The 18,874-nt window shown below is 40.4% G+C and overlaps 1 protein-coding gene across 1 annotated transcript in view; it reads left to right on the top strand.

Moving 5' to 3' along the window:
• Window positions 1-18,874, top strand: part of MICU2 (mitochondrial calcium uptake 2) — a 142,281-nt gene that overhangs the window by 98,948 nt on the left and 24,459 nt on the right. The window contains exon 7 of the mRNA XM_045453937.1: window positions 9,982-10,044. Coding sequence (XP_045309893.1) covers window positions 9,982-10,044 — 63 coding nt within the window. The remainder of the gene's footprint in view (window positions 1-9,981; window positions 10,045-18,874) is intronic.

Raw genomic sequence — 18,874 nt, 5'->3', positions numbered from 1 at the left:
AGTGAGATTGATTTCAGGGGTGCAAGGATGTTTCAGCATCTGCAAACCAATTTACATGGTACACCACATCAACAAAATGAAGGATAAAAATCATAGAATCCTCTCAACAGATACAGAAAAAGCATTTGACAAAATTCAACATCGACTAGGATAAAAAGTCTCTACAAAGTGGGTATAGAGGGAACCTACCTCAACATAATAAGGCCAGATATTACAAACCCACAGCCAACATCATGCTTAATGGTAAGAAGCTGAAAGCTTCTCCTCTAAGATCAGGAATAAAACAAGGGTGCCCACGCTCACTACTTTTATTCAGCATAGTATTGGAAGTCCCAGCTGGAGCCATCACTGCCGCTGTACGTGGACAGCACTATTTTATGTGTAGAAAAATACTAAAGACTTTGTTGGTCAGAAACAAATTCAGTAAGGGTGAGGATAGAAAATCAGCGTACAGGAACCCGTTGATGTTTTTGTACACTAACAATGAACTCTCAGAAAAATTAGGAAAAAGTTCCATTTAAAATTGTATGACAAAGAATAAAATACCTGGTAATAAATTTAACCAAGGAGGTGAAAGACCTGTAATCTGAAAACCACAATACATTAGTGAAAGAGATCAAAGAAGACACAAATAAATGGAAAGATATTCCATGCTCATGAATTGGAAGAATTAATATTGCTAAAATGTCCCTATTACCCAAAGCAGTCTATAAATTGAATGCAATCCCTACCAAAATTCCAATGACATTTTTCATAAAAACGGAACAGTCCTAAAATTTATTTGGAACCACAGAAGATTTCTAATAGCCAAAGCAACCTTGCATAAGAAAATCAAAGCTGGAATTCTCATGCTGCCTGATTTCAAACCATTGCAAATCTACACTATAATATTGGCATAATAGCAGACGCATAGATCAGTGAGACAGAAGAAAGACCCCAGGTATAAAGGTATGCATATATGGTCAATTAAATCATGACAAAGGAGGCAAGAATATATAATCAGGAAAAGACACTCTCTTCAGTAAATGGTACTGGGAAAACCGGACAGCTACATGCAAAAGAATGAAACTAACTATACCACTGTCTTCCACCATACACAAAACTGACTCAAAATGCATTAAAGATTTGAATATAAGACCAGAAAGTATAAAACTTCTAGAAGAAAACATAGGCATTTAGCTCCTTGACATTGCTCTTAGCAATATATATATATATATGTATGTTTTTTTTAGTCAGACTGCAAAGGGAATGGCAACAAGGTATAAATAAACAAATGAACTACAGCAAACTAAAAGGCTTCTTGCACAACACAGGAAACCCATCAACACAACAAAAAGGCAGTCTGTTGACTCGGAGAAAATATTTGCAAATCATATTCTGATAAGAGGTTAATATCCAAAACGTGTAAAGAACTCGTTCAGTTCAACACACACACAAAAGCAAAAGCAAACCATCTGTTTTAGAAAATGAGCAGAGAATCTGAATAAGCATTTTTCTAAATAAGACATGCAGATGGCCCACAGACACATGATAAGATGCTCAACATCACTAATTATCAGGGAAGCACAAATCAAAACCGCAAGGAGATACCACCTCACACCTGTCAGGATGGCTGTCGTCAGAAAGGCAAGTGGAAGTCCTGGCAAGGATATAGAGAAAGGGAACACTTGTGCGTCGTGGGTGCAGATGCAAATCGGTGCAGCCGCTGAGGAAAACAGTATGGAAGATTCTCCGAAAACTGAAATCAGAACTATTCTATGATTCGGCAGTTCTACTTGTAGGTATTTACCCCAAGAAAATGAAAACACTAGTTCAGACATCTGTGTGTCTCCGCATTGTTCACTAGAGTCAAGCTATGGAAACGACCAACATGTTCATCAGCGGATGAATGGCTGCAGAAGTAGTACGTGTGTGTCGGGCAGTGTTGCCCAGCCGTGAGAAAGAAGGCCGTCTTGCCTTTTGTGCCAACATGGATGGACCTTCAGGATATGTTCGTGCTTCGCGAACTAAGAGAAAAACAAACACCACATGGTTTTACTTATACGTGGAATCTAGAAAACAAAACAAATGAACAAACAAAACAGGACTCCTAGACGGAGAGAACAGATTGGTGGTTGCCAGCGGAGAGTGGTTGGAGAGGTGAGTGAAACGGGAGAAGGGGATCAAGACGTACAAATTTTCAGTCATAAAATAGGTAAGTCATGGGGATATGGTATACAGCACAGTACTGTAGTCAGTAACATTGTATTGCATATTATGTAACTCTGTATGATAACGGAGGAAGACAAGATTTATCGTGGTGATCATTTCACAGTATATACAAATATCAGGTCATTATGTTGCGTACCTGAAACTAATAAGTGCTATGTCAGTTGTACCTCAATTTATTTTGTTTTTTTTTCCATCGTAAGTGCACTCCTTGATCCCCATCACCCATTTCACCCATCCTCCCATCCATCCCTCTCTGGTAACCATCAGTTTGTTCTTTATATAAGTTAAGAGACTGTTTCTTGGTTTGTCTCTCTCCTTTGTTTTTGTTTTTTTTTTTTCTTTGTTCATTTGTCTTGCTTCTTAAATTCCACATATGAATAAGATCGTAATTATACCTCAATTTTAAAAATTACAGCATAGAGTAAAAGGACATTTACGCTAATTATTTGAATAATTATTTCATTTCCATGGTCATTCTATTAGGAAGCTTAAGCATGTAACATTTTATATTTGAAATTTTATTCAACAAACCTGACAGTTCTCAGATCAGAACATATTTAAAGGGTATGGGATATTTGTTTTGTTTTATAAATTATCTGAATGTTTCTCCAGTAAATTTTACTTATTGCTGTTCCTACCATAAGTTCTAATGCATAATGAGAGTAAGTGATGAAAATTACTTTAATCCCCAAAACATAGATGTAACGAAGCAATATGGACAGCAAATGCAAAAATAACAGGAAATATGTTAATATAAAGCCCCTTAAAAATGTCCTAAAACATGCATTTCCTCCATTTGTGCCTTTTGGGTTATGCAGCATATTCACGTTTCATTAATATCCAGACCTAGAAACTGTGAAGTTGTTGCTTAATTCTCTATCCCAAAAACAAGTGAAATAGCAACTCTCTGAATAAGCTGTTTCTGTCAGATAATAATAAACAATACCAGCAATGATCAAAGCTGGCAGTAGGCAATCCACTTAATCTTTACCTTGATAGATAGCACATCTGCTTATTTGGGCCAAGTGCCAGGGCTTTAGAGCAATTTCTTTAAACAATAGCCTAATGACAAGTCTGTTTACTAGTGTGAATTTCTCCTTAGGTGGTCCTTTCATTTCACATCGATTCCATACCGGCAAGAAGGCTTTTGCTCTTCATATAGTAGTGTTATAACTTTATCATGCTAAATATACCTGCTAGAGTTACTATTAAGTACATGTAAAAGCCTTCAGTAGAATTTATTCTTCTTGATTTTCAGTACATGTTCTTGTTTCAGAATTTAAACTCTCATGATTGTGAAAGCAAAAATAAGTTAAATCAACCCTATATACATTTCTTCATTTTCGGCCTGTAATTGAAAATCCGGATCAATATAAATTTAAATAGCTTGGCAGTACTGTAGTAATCATAGAATTTGTATTTGGTGAATGTGCTTGTGTATTCTGACCACTTTACTTTCTTTCTGTTTCTCTCAAAGCACCCTGATTTCTGCCACAAACTGTCTTTTTCCGTCTGCCTAGAACGTCCTATCCCCATTCCTTTGGTAGCTTTCATCAGGCAGATCTCAGCCCAAATGTCAGGTGCTCACAAAGAACCACCCAGAATCAACCTAGCAGTAACCCAGCAGTCTCAGAGTCCTGTTACCCCACTTTTGTTTTATCTCACTCTAGTCCTACACTTGACATTATTTGAAATTCTCTTACAGATTTGTCCACTGTTATCTCTAGTCCCTTAGAATGGAAGTTTCGTGACAGCAAGGATATTATCTGTCCTTAACTGCTATATTCTCAACACTTAGAACAGCACTTTCACTGCATGCTAGGCACTTAGCATATTGCTAGCATGAATCTGTGTCATGTACAGCCATTTCAGGAAGTGTCTGAGGACACCAGAGAGTCCTTCTGGCAGAAGAGAATACCGCTGACCTTTGAACAGCGTGGGTCTGAGCTACACAGGTCCAGCTGCACGCAGATTGTTTTTTCAGCCTGTAAATGTATTTTCTCTTCCTTACGATTTTCTTAATATTTAAGAAATACTTAAGAATATCTTTAGCTTACTGTATTGTAAGAATACAGTATATAATGCACACAACATACAAAATTCGTTTATGTTATCAGTAATGCTTTCAGTCAACAATAGGCTATTAGTCAGTAAGTTTTGGGGGACTCAAAAGTTATGCGCAGATTTTCGACTACACAGGTTTGGCACCCCAGCCTCTGTGTTTCTGCTCTTTCAAATGGAGCTTTTACTGTAGAACTAAATATGTAGCAGTATAGTCTTCAGACTACAGTACGACCTTGTATGAGCCTCTCCGAGTACAGACTGAAATATGGCAGATGCGACACTAACATGACAAGGGTTTCTTTTTTTATTGTTTTATTTTACATTTTTTTGACCGTCGCTGACACACAGTGCTACATTAGTTCCAGGTGGACAGCATAGTGCTTCAGCAACGCTGTGTTACGTTGTGGCCACTCACCCTGAGTGGAGTTAACCACCTGTCACCATGCCGTGCTATCACAGTGCCACTAACTGTATTCCCTTTGCTTTTATTTTCATGACTCGCTCTTTCCATAACTAGCAGCCTGTATCTCCTGCTCCCTTTCGCCCAGTTGCCATCCCGCCATTGCCTTCCCCTCTGGCAACCATCGATTTGTTCTGTGTATTTATAGATCTGATTCTGCTTGTTTGTCTATTCATTTGTTTTCTTTTTTAAGTTCCAATATAAGTGAGATCATACGGTGTTTGTCTTCCTCTGACTTACTTCACTTAGCTTAATACCCTCTGGGTCCATCCATGTTGTCACAGATAGCAAGATGTTGTCCTTTTTTATGCCTAAATAATATTCCATTGTATGTTTATCCCACATCTTTATCAGTTCATCTGTGGATGCACACTTGGGTTGCTTCTGTATCTTGGCTATTATAAAGAATGCTGCACTAAACATAGGGGTGTACATATCTTTTCAAAGTAGTGTTTTTGTTTTCTTTGAATGAATACCCAGTGGTGGAATTATTGGATGAGGTGTTGTTTCTGTTTTTAATTTTTTGAGACACCTCCATACTGTTTTACCAATTTACCAACAGTGCACGAGGGTTCCTCTTCTCTGCGTCCTCGCCAATACTCACTGCCTCTTCATATGGCAAGCTTTATCTTTATGCTTTATGCTTTAGGACAGACCCTTATTGTTCTAAATTCCCCACCATATTGGAACAAGCCAATATTGTAATACGCCTCCTAAAAAATTCTCATTTCAGTGAACTAATCCTATTTGCTTTGTTTTGTTTGTAACTATTTAATGACTGTGTGAAGATGATAACAGCTATATTAAATGTCATAATAAAAGAAATGTTTTAAGTTTTGTACAAAAAAGTATAATCCTTATGGGTAACATCTGTTTTTACTTTTAAGTTGTTACCTGTATGATAAATTTTGAATAATTTTCAGTACTGGATCTAATTTTAGAACTTGAAGAGGGTCCAAATTACCAATGTTAGAAATGAAAAGGAGATAACACCACAGATTCTGCAAATATCAGAGGATTAAAAGGGAATATTGTGAACAGCTTATTCACATGTGACTGTAAATTTGATAACTCAGATGAACTGGACAAATGCCTTAAAAAAAAAAAAAAAAAAGAAAAGAAAACTTACCAAAACTAAAAGAGATAGAAATCTGAATAGCCCGTTACAAATGAATTTAATTTATCAAAAACTTTCCCACAAAGAAATGTTCAGGCCCAGATGGTTTTACTGGTGAAATCTGTTGAGCATTTAAGGAGGAAGAAGTATCAGATTTTCACAAAGTCTTGCAGAAAATACGAGAAAATGGAACAATTCCCTCTCATAACTGGTATATCCCTGATAACTAAAATTTGGCAAAGATCTAACAAGAAAAGTAAATTATAGAACAAATTTCATCATAAACAAAGATACAAAATACTTAGAGCAAGACACATTGTATACTATATAAAAAATGCACCAAAATCAAGTGATATTTATGCAGAGAATAGAAATTTGTTTAATGATTAAAAATCAACTCAGTTCAATCCATCAGATTGACAGTAAAGTAGAGATCAACATGACCCTATCCCTATATGCATACAAAGCATCCAATAGAATAAGCACGTTCATGACAAAACTCAGCAAAGTAGAAACAGAAGAAAACTTTTTCAGTCTGATAGAGGGCGTTTACAAAAGGCTTAAAGGTGACATCATGATACAAGATTAAATACAGGGGCGCCTGGGGGGCTCAGTCAGTTAAGCGTCCGACTTCAGCTCAGGTCATGATCTCGCAGTCTGTGAGTTCAAACCCCGCGTCGGGCTCTGTGCTGACAGCTTGGAGCCTGGAGCCTGCTTCACATTCTGTGTCTCCCTCTCTCTCTCTGCTCCTGCCCCGCTCATGCTCTGTCTCTCTTTCTTCTCTCAAAAATGAATAAAGATTTTTTAAAAAAGATTAAATATGGAATGTTGTCCCTTTATGATCAGAAAGAAGGCAAGGATGTATTTTCATATCTCTTCTATTCAACATTTTACTGGTGATTCTAATGATAATAGCAATACAGATTGGGGGAAAAGGGATAGAAGATCGGAAAGGAAGAAGTAAATTTGACTTGATTCACAGAAAACATGATTGTGTGTAGATAACTCTAAGTAATCAACAAGAAAAGGAAAGCCTATTATAACTAAAAGCAAATTTAGGAAGATCAATATGGAGAAATCAATTGTATTTCCATATACTAGTAGCATAGTTGGAAAATGAAATGAAAATCCGTTCTCCTTTACATGATATCAAATAACATAAAGTAAGTAGAAACAAATTTAACAAAAACCATTCACCAAAAACTTCAGACATTGCCAACAGAAATTCAAAGAGACTTAAATAAATGGAGGAATATACCATGGAAATGGTTAGAAGATTCAGTAGTGTTAAGATATCAGTTCTTCCCAAATTGGTCTAAAGATTTAACTTTCCCAAGCGAAATCCCAGCAGGCTTTTTTTTTTTTTTTTTTTTTTTTTTTTTTTTTTTTTTTTTTTTTTTGGTAGAAAGTACAAGCTGATGTTAAAGCAGATATGTAAAGGCAGAGAACCTAAAACACTGCAATCAATTTTGAAAAATAAGAACAAATCTGGATAACTCACACTCCCTGACTTAAGACTTATTGCAAAGCTACAGTAATGGTAACAGTGTGATATTGACTTAAGGATGGGCAAGTAGATCAATGGAGGATAATAAAGAACTGACACTTAAATGGTCACTTAATTCTCAATAAAGTCACCAACCCAGTTCATAGAAAAGAAAAGGTCTTTTCAATAAATGACGCTAGAACAATTGGATATGTATATGAAAAAAATAGTTATGACCCCTGCTCACACCATATGTAGGCATAGCTTGGAGACACCTCCCCCCTCTCTCTGTCTCTTCCCAGCTCACACTCTGTCTCTGTCTCTCTCAAAAATAAATAAATGTTAAAAAAATTTTTTTGAAAAAAAAAAAGAAAGAAAATGAATAGGCGAACTGTAGGATGGGAGAAAATATTTTCCAAACATATATCTGACAAAGGACTCATTCAGAATATATAAAGAACTCTTACCACTTAATAACTTAGAGTTCAGAAGGAATTAACTGTTCCCCTCCTAGGAATTCATCCAAGAGAAATACTAAAACATACGTTCACATACATAAAATAAGAATTATGCAAAAAAGTGTATGGCAGAGATCTGCTGTACAAACATAGTGCATATAGTTAAGACTATGGTGTTGTACATTTAAAAACTGAAGAAGGGCGCCTGGGTGGCTCAGTCGGTTAAGCGACCGACTTCGGCTCAGGTCATGATCTCACGGTCCGTGGGTTCGAGCCCCGCATCGGGCTCTGTGCAGATAGCTCAGAGCCTGGAGCCTGCTTCAGATTCTGTCTCCCTCTCTCTCTGCCCCTCCCCTGCTCATGCTCTGTCTCTCAATAATAAATAAATGCTAAAAAATATTTTTAATAAAAAAAATAAACGTGAAAAAAAGTTTAAAAAACAGAAGGCACATCACATGCTAAGTGTTCTTAGACCAAGGGAACAGGAGACAGGGACACGAATCTTTTGGGAGTGGTGGGTATGTTTATTACCTTGGTTGTGGTGATGTGTCTCAGATGCATGCATGTGTCCAAACTCATCAAGAGGTTTATACATCAACGCGTGCAATTTTTTGTATATTAAGTATACTTCAGTAAAGCCTGGGGTGGTGGGAAAGGAAATTTATGGGAGCTTGATTCACAGTAGTCAAACACTAGAGACAATGCAAACATCTGCCAACAAGTGAATGGACAAGTAGTGATCTATTCAGACAATGGGACACAACTCAACAATAAAAACAGACTACTTCTATTCAAACGTAAATGAACCTCAAAACCGTTATGCAGAGAGAAGGTTGATAGCACAAAAGAATACATACTATCATTTATTTGATATCATTTATTTGAATTTCTAAAATAAGTGAAACTCATTTAGATGGAGGAAAACCATCAGAACTCTAATATTCCTCTGTGGGGATGAAGAGAGAAAGGATTGACTGAGAAGAGACACAAAGAACTTTCTGAGAAAATAGAAATGTTCTATACCAGGGTAGGAGGATAGGTTACTCAGGTATATCCACTTGTCAAAATTGTATGGCCATAATTTGTACATTCAATGTATATAAATTTTTCCTCAAGAGCTATAAATAACAATTGAAAAGGAATTGGGACTGGGCAGAATCCTGATGATTGTTGAAGGTAAATAATGTGCGGTTTATTACAGAGTTCTCTTTGCTGTGTTTGAAATTTTCCATCATAAAAATTTTTTAAGGTAGTGCAGTAAGCAAAGGGAGAAAGATATTGAAGTTGGCATTGTACTATTTGATTGTCAACTTAAAAAATAAGGGTAAAACAAATGAAGACTTTTCAACACTTTTTCTCTAAGATAAGTATGAGGGAGGAGATGTGGAAAAGTTTGAGGGACTTAGAGGTAAACTGTTTACCTAAAACAAACATCATAGAGGCAGCCGAACTTGAGATGATTAATTTGCAATTTACCAATTTTCAGATTATTAACAAAGAAGTAGCCTAGGAAAAAAAAATGAGTGAAGGTTTGTCTCCTAATCCGTTCAAATCCATAGTTTCAGATTTTGTCTGCATTTAATTTTTGTTTTAAACCTTTTTTTTTTTAATTTGCTTTCCTTTTGAGGATTGGTACAAATGACTCTGAAAGGTAGGTTTCTAAATGTACTCAGTCTCAAGGTACTATTGACAATTTTATTAATGACAGAAATGCAGGTTTTTAAATTATTTTCATGTTTTATGAGTGCATATGGGGAAGAAGACCATTTGTATGATATCAGTGGCTTTTTAAGAGCTACATACTTGAAAATGTGGCCATAAATTATCAATGATACAAAAATTAATTATGAATGAAAATTCTGTTGAAGAATGAGGATGATTATGAAATTCTTATAGAGTGATATCTTTAGAATATGTATGTATTAAGTAAACTAGCTTTCTTAGGAGGAAAAATGATTCAAATTATAAAAATGGTAACATTAATACTTGCATATCAGTTTTTCCTTCGATTCCTACCTGATTTAAGAAAAAATAAATAACACTATTAGCTATAATGCAGAAGGAGTTTAAGTTAATATTTAACGACTCGTATATGTTTTAAAAGGAAAACTTAGTATCTTTTTCTTAGACTGTTTTGAAAAGTCCAGTAGATACACATCTGAATTCATGTTTGCCATCTTTTCAGCTGCAGAAGATCATAAGTAAACAAGATGATTTGAAGACAACAGCTAATGAAACGGAGTGCCAGGTATGTGCAGATAAACTCATATTTCCAGACAGATGATATTTACAGTAGCTTCTCTATTTGTTACATAAACATCCCGACATAGTTGGGAAACTTATCAGTAACTTTATTTGTCCAAACACCTTGAAGCAATGCGCTGCATTCACATGGTCCGGACTTGAAAAGGCCCACAAGAGGCTGTGCAGAGAGCAGCCAGCCAGCTCTCCCTGAGCACTGAGTGCCTCCAGGGTCCGTATATGCGCTCAGAGATACTTTGTGTGCGTATAAGGGTGTCTGTAAAGAAGCAACTGAATACATCTGTATGTCCTTTGTTTCCAATTTCCCCACAAGGAGTAGCACACTGCATTGTGCCACACTTTCCCGTTTTTCCTCAACACCTCTCAATATCTCCTTTTTCACAGCTCCATAGTGCGTTGTCATATGGATATAAGCAGCTTGTGTAATCATTCCCCTCTTTAAAGACATTTAATATATGTCCAGTCTTCTGATATTGCAAATAATGCTGCAATTAATAATCCTGTAATTATAACATTTTTTATATATGGGGATGTATCTGAAGGATAACTTCCCAGAAACGTGATTGCTGGGTCGAAAGGTTGAGCATTTCTAAGGTTGTCGATAAACTTTGACAAGTAGTGGCAAGTATCTTCTGTAGAAAATGAACCATTTTTCATTCCCACCACTAATGTGTGTCAGTAAATTTTCTGTGGATAATCTTTCAATCAGCTCTAGTCCTGCAGCATATTTACCACGAGATTTTCTTAAATTTTCAAGTCATTTCATTTTTTAGAGCATGTCTTCAAATTTTTCAAATTATTAAAATCACAATTCTTTCTTAGATGTCATCCCTTTGAGCAATCCTGTGCTGGACTTCCTTTTTCCACATCCAAGTCCTTGAATGGAATTCCCTTTTCCTAGATGTCTGTGTCCTGTGCGTTCCCATCTTACCCTGTATGTCCGCCATCATATTGCCTAATTGTCTGTGTCCTTCTCTGAACTATAAGCATCATTCCTCTCGTTACAATTGTTTGAAGTTAGGGAGCAGTCCACAAGACCGCCCTCAGGTTCCATAATTCACTGGACGGACTCACAGAGCTCACTGAAAGTTGTTAGGTTGGTGGTTACATTTTCTTACAGTGAGCAGATACAGATTAAAATCAACCGGAGGAAGAGACACATGAGGCAGAGGTCCGGAAAGTCCCACAAGCAGAGGTTCCATTTGACCTCTCCTGGTAGAGTCATGGACGGTGTCAACTTTCCCAGCAAAGACGTATAACTGTACACCCGGAATAGTGCCCACTACTCCAGAGATTTTCTGGGGGTCAGCCATATAAAGCCGGTTGGCTCCCCACGTGGTTAACGCCTGTTCCTAGCCATTCTGGAGGTCAGGCTGGTAGCCTGTGAGCCAGGCCACCATGCTAAATCTCATGGTTAGTCTGGGATGGCCCCATGCCCCCAAGTAAATAAGACCCTCAACGTAGAGGTCACCTCCCAGCAGCCCAGGACAAAGGCCAGACCTCTATCTGGGTACAGTTAATTCTTTAGTACATAAATTGTATCTAGTTGTATCTGCACAGCCTGGGAAAGCACCAGGCATGCCCTACCTGCTCAGCAAATGTTTGTAAGTGAGTGAGCAAATATTTAATCATATGAATGCAACATTTTTATTATTGATTGTTAAGATTGCTTTTAAATATTTGCTATTAGAAACATGCCCGCAGTAAGTAGCTAAACAGGTAAATTGAGGAGAGTTCTAAAGGTGAGATTGTTGGGTCAGAGGCATGCATACTTTTAAGACTTCTGATTCCCGTAGCCAAACTGCCTTCTGGAAGGGTTATGAAATTTACAGTCCCGCCACTGTTGAGTAGGCATGCCCCCCTGTCAGCAGTCTCTCTGGGGTTGGTATCTGTTTTGTTCTGGTTAAGCAGTGCTGTTTGATGGGGGAAAAGGTATCTCAGCTGTTCTTTTTTCAAGACATTTTATAAACTTTCTGTTTTTGTTCTTTGGGAATTTCTTTACGTTTTTCTTCGTATTTATTCTTAAGAGTATTTATGTTTAAGAATATTAACCTAGTGTCTTAAAATTAATGAAATTTTTGTCAGATTTGGTTTTTATGATGTTTTGGTTATAAGTCTTTTTATTTTTATGTGGTCATATTTGTTGGTCTTTTAATTTTATTATCTGGTTACTTCCATTTTTTAAAATGTCTTTCCTCCATCGAAATCGGTTAGAAATACTAACCTGTGTTATCATCTGGCTTAGTTATGCTTTTGTTTTTTTACATTTCGTTTTTTTCATTCATCTGAAGTTTGTCTCTTAAGGGCATCCCTAGTGACATGACTTTTTTATTGTGCGAAGTTCTTTTCCCTCAAGGGAAACGTTACTGCAATTAAACAGGAAATCTATTGGATTTTTATGTTTAGCCTGGCTTCCTAGGAGTCACTCCAGTGTCTGCACGGTTTAGTGTCCAGCCAGAGGTCATGCTGAGACACTGGAGCCGTTAAGATGTGTCCTCTCTTCCCTCTGCTGATGGGTCTGTGTAAGGCTGGGCGTGCATTCACTCTCGAGGCTCTTTTGACCTGTGCCAGCTCTTCGAGCCAAGGACGGGCGGTGAGCTGGAGCCGCTGTGCTCTCTGCCGTGTAATTCGCACAACCCGGAGTACAGGGAGAGCTCAGCGAGCCCTCGTGGTGGGCTCACCTCCGAAAGCAGTCTTTCGGGTACCTGGCCATCTATCTGCCCGCTTCAAGGAGGCTTGCAGTCTCAGTTAAAGGAGCCACAACGATCCCCAAATAAGTCCCCTCCGTCAGCAGCAGGGAGATGGTTTCGGAGAGCCTGCCGCTCTCTGCTAGAACTGCCCCAGGGGACAGCTGGAAAGGCAGAAAGGCCGTAGACTGTGTGCTGCCCCAAGTTCAGTGGTTCGTTTGAGGAACACGCCTCGGGGTGCCTGGGTGGCTCGGTCGGTTAAGACTCTGACTTTGCCTCAGGACTCAGGACATGATCTCACGGTCCACGAGTTCGAGCCCTGCATCAGGCTCGGTGCAGACGGCTCAGAGCCTGGAACCCGCTGCAGATTCTGTCTCCCCTCTCGCTCTCTGCCCCTCCCCTGCTCACACTCTGTCTCTCAAAAATAAACATGAAGAAAGAAAAAGAAAAACACTTCTCACTTCGTGACATGCCTTTGGTTGAATTCCACAGCACTGAATACTTGTGTCTTGACCGTTTTGTCCAGCTCTCTAGCTTTTAGGGAGAAGACCTCACTCTATCCCGTAGGAAGTCAGAAGGCAGTTATCGTGTTTTCCGTGGCCAGTAGATTTACACTGGCTTTTAATAAACATGGTTAGTAAGTTCCAAAAGCAAACGTTGTAGGTAAATCAACATAGTTAATATGGTACAAAATGTTACCCTTTATTTATTTTTTTAAGTTTATTTATTATTTTTAGGAGCGAGAGTGAGAGCAGGGGAGGGGCAGAGAGAGAGAAGGAGACCCAGAATCCGAAGCAGGCTCCAGGCTCCGAGCTGTCGGCACAGAGCCCGACGCGGGGCTCGAACTCACGAACCGTGAGATCATGACCTGAGCCGAAGTCAGACCCTTACCCGACTTAGCCACTCAGGCGCCCCTAAAATGTTACCCTTTAAAATAAATACCATACTCTATACCAGAAGCATGAAGTAGAATGTGTTTTGATGTGGCTTATATTAATGGCACTGAATGTTTAATAACTGACTAGTTGTTAAGGTATATGAAAAGTAAAGGTTAAGACTTTAAAGGTCTAGGGAATAAAATATGTAGCATGGGGAACGTAGTCAGTCGTTTCTTTTTTTTTTTTTTTTTTTTTTTTTAATTTTTTTTTTTTAACATTTATTTATTTATTTTTGAGACAGAGAGAGACAGAGCATGAACGGGGGAGGAGCAGAGAGAGAAAGAGAGGGAAACACAGAATCCGAAACAGGCTCCAGGCTCTGAGCTGTCAGCACAGAGCCCGACGCGGGGCTGAAACTCACGGATGGCGAGATCATGACCTGAGCCGAAGTCGGACGCTTAACCGACTGAGCCACCCAGCCGCCCCCGTACTCAGTCGTTTCTTGATGGGGTCGTACGGCGACAAGTGGCAGCCATGCTTGTGGGTGTGGCAAAATGTACAGAGACGTTGAAGCCCTGTGGTTCCCCGAGACTAATGCAACATTGGGGGTCAACTAGGCACAGATAGACAAATTCAAAAACGAAAACGAAAATACTTCAAAGAACGTACGTGAAAGAAACTATCACCACGGATTTTAACTGAGGAACATAAGAGAAGATTGGAATACATAAAAAGAGACGCTTTATTCTTCGCTCGGAATAGTGAGCACTGTAAAGTGGCCAGGTCCCACGAAATCCATCTGTGAATTCCATACAGTCTGGGTCAGAACTCAGCGGCTGAGAAATTGGTTTGGGTTTGGCGTGTTTGGGTTTTGGGTGGATTTTGGGCGATGGTGGTGACAGAGGAAGTGGATGCAGGTAGGAGGTGTTCAGAAACTTGGCAAAATGGTCCTTAACTTCATCTAGAAGAATAAACATGAGAGGGAATAAGAACATTCTGGAAAATGCAGGTAATGAGAGGGATAATGAAGTGGTGTAGTGAGAAATAGAATGGTCAGAATACAAACCCAAACACATATGCCTGTGGGTATACAATGTAGATATTTTAAATCGGTAGGAAAAAAACGAATTACCAAAGTACTTTTCAGCGACCCAGAAGCCTGGAGGTCTCCCCGATATCTCCTTACCCCTCCCATCCAGTTAGTCACTAGTTGCTGCCTCCTCCATCCCTTTGGCTTCTGTTGCCACCACTGTCATTATCAGACCAGCTTCATTTCCCACCCGAGTTACTGCAGGGGCCTCCTGACTGACCTCTCTGCATCCACCTGTGTCATTTTTTTTCAATTACTCAGTTTATTTTTTAATTTACATCCAAGTTAGCATGTAGTGCACTAGTGATTTCAGGAGTAGATCCCAGTGATTCATCCCCTTTGAACCACACCCAGTGCTCATCCCAACAAGTGTCGTCCCTAATGCCTCCCCACCATTTAGCCCATCCCCCCTCCCACCACCCCTCCAGCAACCCTCAGTTTGTTCTCTGTATTTAAGAGTCTCTTCTGTTTTGTCCCCCTCCCTGTTTTTATATTATTTTTGCTTCCCTTCCCTATGTTCATCTGTTTTGTATCTTAAATTCCACATATGAGTGAAGTCATATGATATTTGTCTTTCTCTGACTAATTTCGCCTAGCATAATACTCTGTAATTCCATCCACGTTGTTGCAAATGGCAAGATTTCATCCTTTTTGATCACCGAATAATACTCCATGGTATATATTCACCACATCTGTATCCATTCATCCGTCGATGGGCGTTTGGGCTCTTTCCATACTTTGGCTGTTGTTGAAAGCACTGCTATAAACATTGCGGTGCATGTGCCTCTTTGAAACAGCACACCTGTGTCATTTCTAGTTCATTTTTCACATCATAGACAGGTGACCTAAAAGCACAAGTAAAATGTGACTGCCCTCAGGCCAGCCATTCTTCCAGCCTCCAGCTGTCCCATTTTCTCTGTAGTATATACCACAGTGGTTAAGAATCAGGCCCAGGAAGACTGTTCAAATGCTGCTTCATCTGTTAATAGCTGTGTGGCTCTGGGCAAATTAGTTTACTTCTCTTTGCATAAAATTGAGTTTCTTCACTGTAAAGTGAGAATAATAGTAATCTACCTCAGGTGTTTTTGAGGACTAAATTAGTTAATATATTTAAATCTCTTAGAACTATGCTTAACACATAAGCGATATATATGCACTTGCTATTATATTTATTATTACTGCTTTCTACACCCCAGCCATACAGCACCATGCTTTGTTGTTCCTGTTTGCAAAGTGTATTCCCACTTCTCTTTATTTGTAACTTTTTTATTTATTTTGAGAGAGGGTGCCAATGAACGAGGGTCAGAGAGGACAAGAGAGAGAGAGAATCCTGTGCGGGCTCTGCTCTGTCAGTGCAAAGCCCAAAGCGGGGCTCGAGCTCACCCGCCGCGGGGCTTGAACTCATGAGCTGAGATCGTGACCTGAGCAGAAGTCGGATGCTTAACCGACCGAGCCGCCCAGGTGCCCCCCCACCACCACTTTGTATTTTCTTAACTTCAGTTCAAACCTTAGATCTCCGTTTAAACGGTATTTTTCTTAGGAAAGCCTCCCCTGAGCTGCCCTCGTAGCTCCTTGAATTTCTTCCCAATACTTCCATGGTTGGATTACTATTTTTAATAACTTGTTTAATGCCCAGTTACCCAAGAGGAACAGGAAACCATGGAGCCCCAAGGCCTGACATCGTGTCTGACACATGATGGGCATTCACTACATCCTTGTATGTGACTGACTCCTGGGGTGACTGGCTAAACAGTTCTGAGTGTGTATATCAGTTCTCATAGCAAAATAAATTCCAAAGAGATCAAAAATAATGTCAAAATCAAACTGTGGAAATACTTTAGAACGGGTGGGGCTCTTCTCTCAAGATAGCAGTGTAGGAAAATGCAGAACTCAGCCCATCCCACACAGACACGAAACCCATAAGTGCACATGGGTCATTTCCCTCTGAGGAAGGTCTGAAACTAGAAGAACTGCTTCTCCACAACAAAAGACAGAAAGACCGCATTGAGATGGGTGGGAGAGGCAGAGACAGGGTCTCACCCAAAACCCCACCCCGACACCGCAGCAGGACAGTGAGGGTTCTCACCAGTCCAGTGCTTCTCCCAGAAAATGATGGGCTGGTGTCCCACTTAAGACACCCCTGTCCCTGGGACCTGACCCAGAGAGACGAGCCCCCAAAACATCTGGCTTAAAAAATGCAAAGGGCCGACATCCAAGGGGCCCGAAGTGCTATAGGAAACCGAGATTCCCCTTTTAAGGAACTCACATGCAGTCTCGCTCTACCCACGACCCAGCAGAAAAATAGCAGTTTGGAAAGCACCACGGCTATAAAAGAAACCAGTTGATAATCTAAGAACATCTGTTGGGAGAGCAAGGGACCATTGAAACTCTCCCCGGGGACAGAGGTGCTGGCAGAAGCCAACTTTGCACTCTCCACCTACCCTGCTAGCACCAGTGGGTGGGCTCAGAGGCGGCACCCTCCTCCTGCATTGCTAAGACGGGTGGGGGCAAGCGGTCACCATACCATCCCACTGCCTCGGGGAGGAAGCTGGAGAGCACACAGGGGTTCACTGCCCCCCTCCCTAGCTGGGGCAGGCAAGCACAACATCCATGGCATCCTCTCACTCCCTAGATAAAGCTGGGGAGTGGAGACAGTTGCAGCACTCCCCCACTGGCCGGGCTGTCATTTTCCCGGCTTAAAGCCAGCATGCGTGCACAGACAAGAAAGTCTCCCACGACATTCCTGAAGTCCACAGGTGTATAGTCAAGACATTTTCCCCTGCTTGTCTGAAGCCAGCAAGCACGCCCTACCCCATACACCTTGCCTAGCTGATGCCAGCAGATGCATGCAGTCCACACAGGGGCCACCACTCAATCACCTGGCCCTGGTGGCCGAAGTGGCCAACAATCCTGAGCTCCACAGGAACGCTAACACAGTTCTTGGCAGACCACCACCATCAGGGCACTGCATAGACAGCAGACTGAAACACAGCCCGTCTTCTGGAAAAAAGGCCTATGTACTTAGCTTGGAGCTTCAGTCTAAGGGACAGGCTTCGGGTTTCCCATGCATATATAGATTAAGGAGGTGCTCCCAGAGAACCTAAGCAGGGGCACACCATCCTTGCACACCCCCTCGGCCTTCCAGGTCTCAACTCTGAGAAAGGAGCTTTTACACTTATCTGGAACCCCAATTTTTTACAGCTGCCACCCAGGGGGCACCTCTAAATCTCCTGGTCTGGAGGCAGCAGGGACTATGATTGTAGCCCCACAGGACTATATATACTTTTATATTTTAAAACTTTTTTTTTTTAACCGTTCAATTATTTTTGAGAGAGAGAGAGAGACAGAGCACAAGTCAGGGAGGGGCAGAGAGAGAGGGAGACACAGAATCCGAAGCAGGCTCCAGGGTCTGAGCTGTCAGCACAGAGCCTGACGGGGGGCTTAAACTCACGAACCGTGAGATCATGACCTGAGCCGAAGTCCCACGCTTAACCGACTGAGCCACCGAGGCACCCCTATACTTTTATACGTTAAAAGCTGCTGCCTACGAGTGTGCTTCCAGTCAACCTGAAACTCGGTGTAAATGAGATTCCTCTCTTAGAACAGGCAGGTCTTGGCACACCCTAACACCAGGGACATATCAAGAATGAATCAGGTGGTTTAGACAATTACAAAGGTTCAAGAGACAGCAAAAAGCAAGGTTGGAGGAGAAATTTCATCACCTACACAGGGCACTACTTGAAGACTGAGAGCTGTTTCACCTAATACATAGAAACACACCGAGAGTCAAGCAAAATGAAGAAACAGAGAAATATGTTCCAAACAGAAAAGTATGACAAAACCTCAGAAAAAGACCTTAATGAGATGGAGAAAAGTAATCTAAAAAAGAATTTAAGGTAATGGACATAAAAATGCTCATAGAACAGGTCCTGGGTGGCTCAGTCAGTTAAGTGGCCAACTTCAGCTCAGGTCATGATCTCACGTTTCACGAGTTCAAGCCCCACATCAGGCTCTGTGCTGACAGCTCAGAGCCTGGAGCCTGCTTCAGATTCTGTGTCTCCCTCTCTCTCTGCCCTTCCCCCACTCACACTCTGTCTCTCTCTCAAAAAGTGAGTAAACATTTGGAGGGGAAAAAATGCTCAAAGAACTTGGGGGGAGAAT

Source organism: Leopardus geoffroyi, chromosome A1 (assembly GCF_018350155.1).
Source record: "Leopardus geoffroyi isolate Oge1 chromosome A1, O.geoffroyi_Oge1_pat1.0, whole genome shotgun sequence".
In the NCBI taxonomy this organism is placed as follows: Eukaryota; Metazoa; Chordata; class Mammalia; order Carnivora; family Felidae; genus Leopardus; species Leopardus geoffroyi.
The sequence above is the reverse complement of the archived record's forward strand: the minus strand, read 5'-3'. Positions and strand labels throughout refer to the sequence as shown.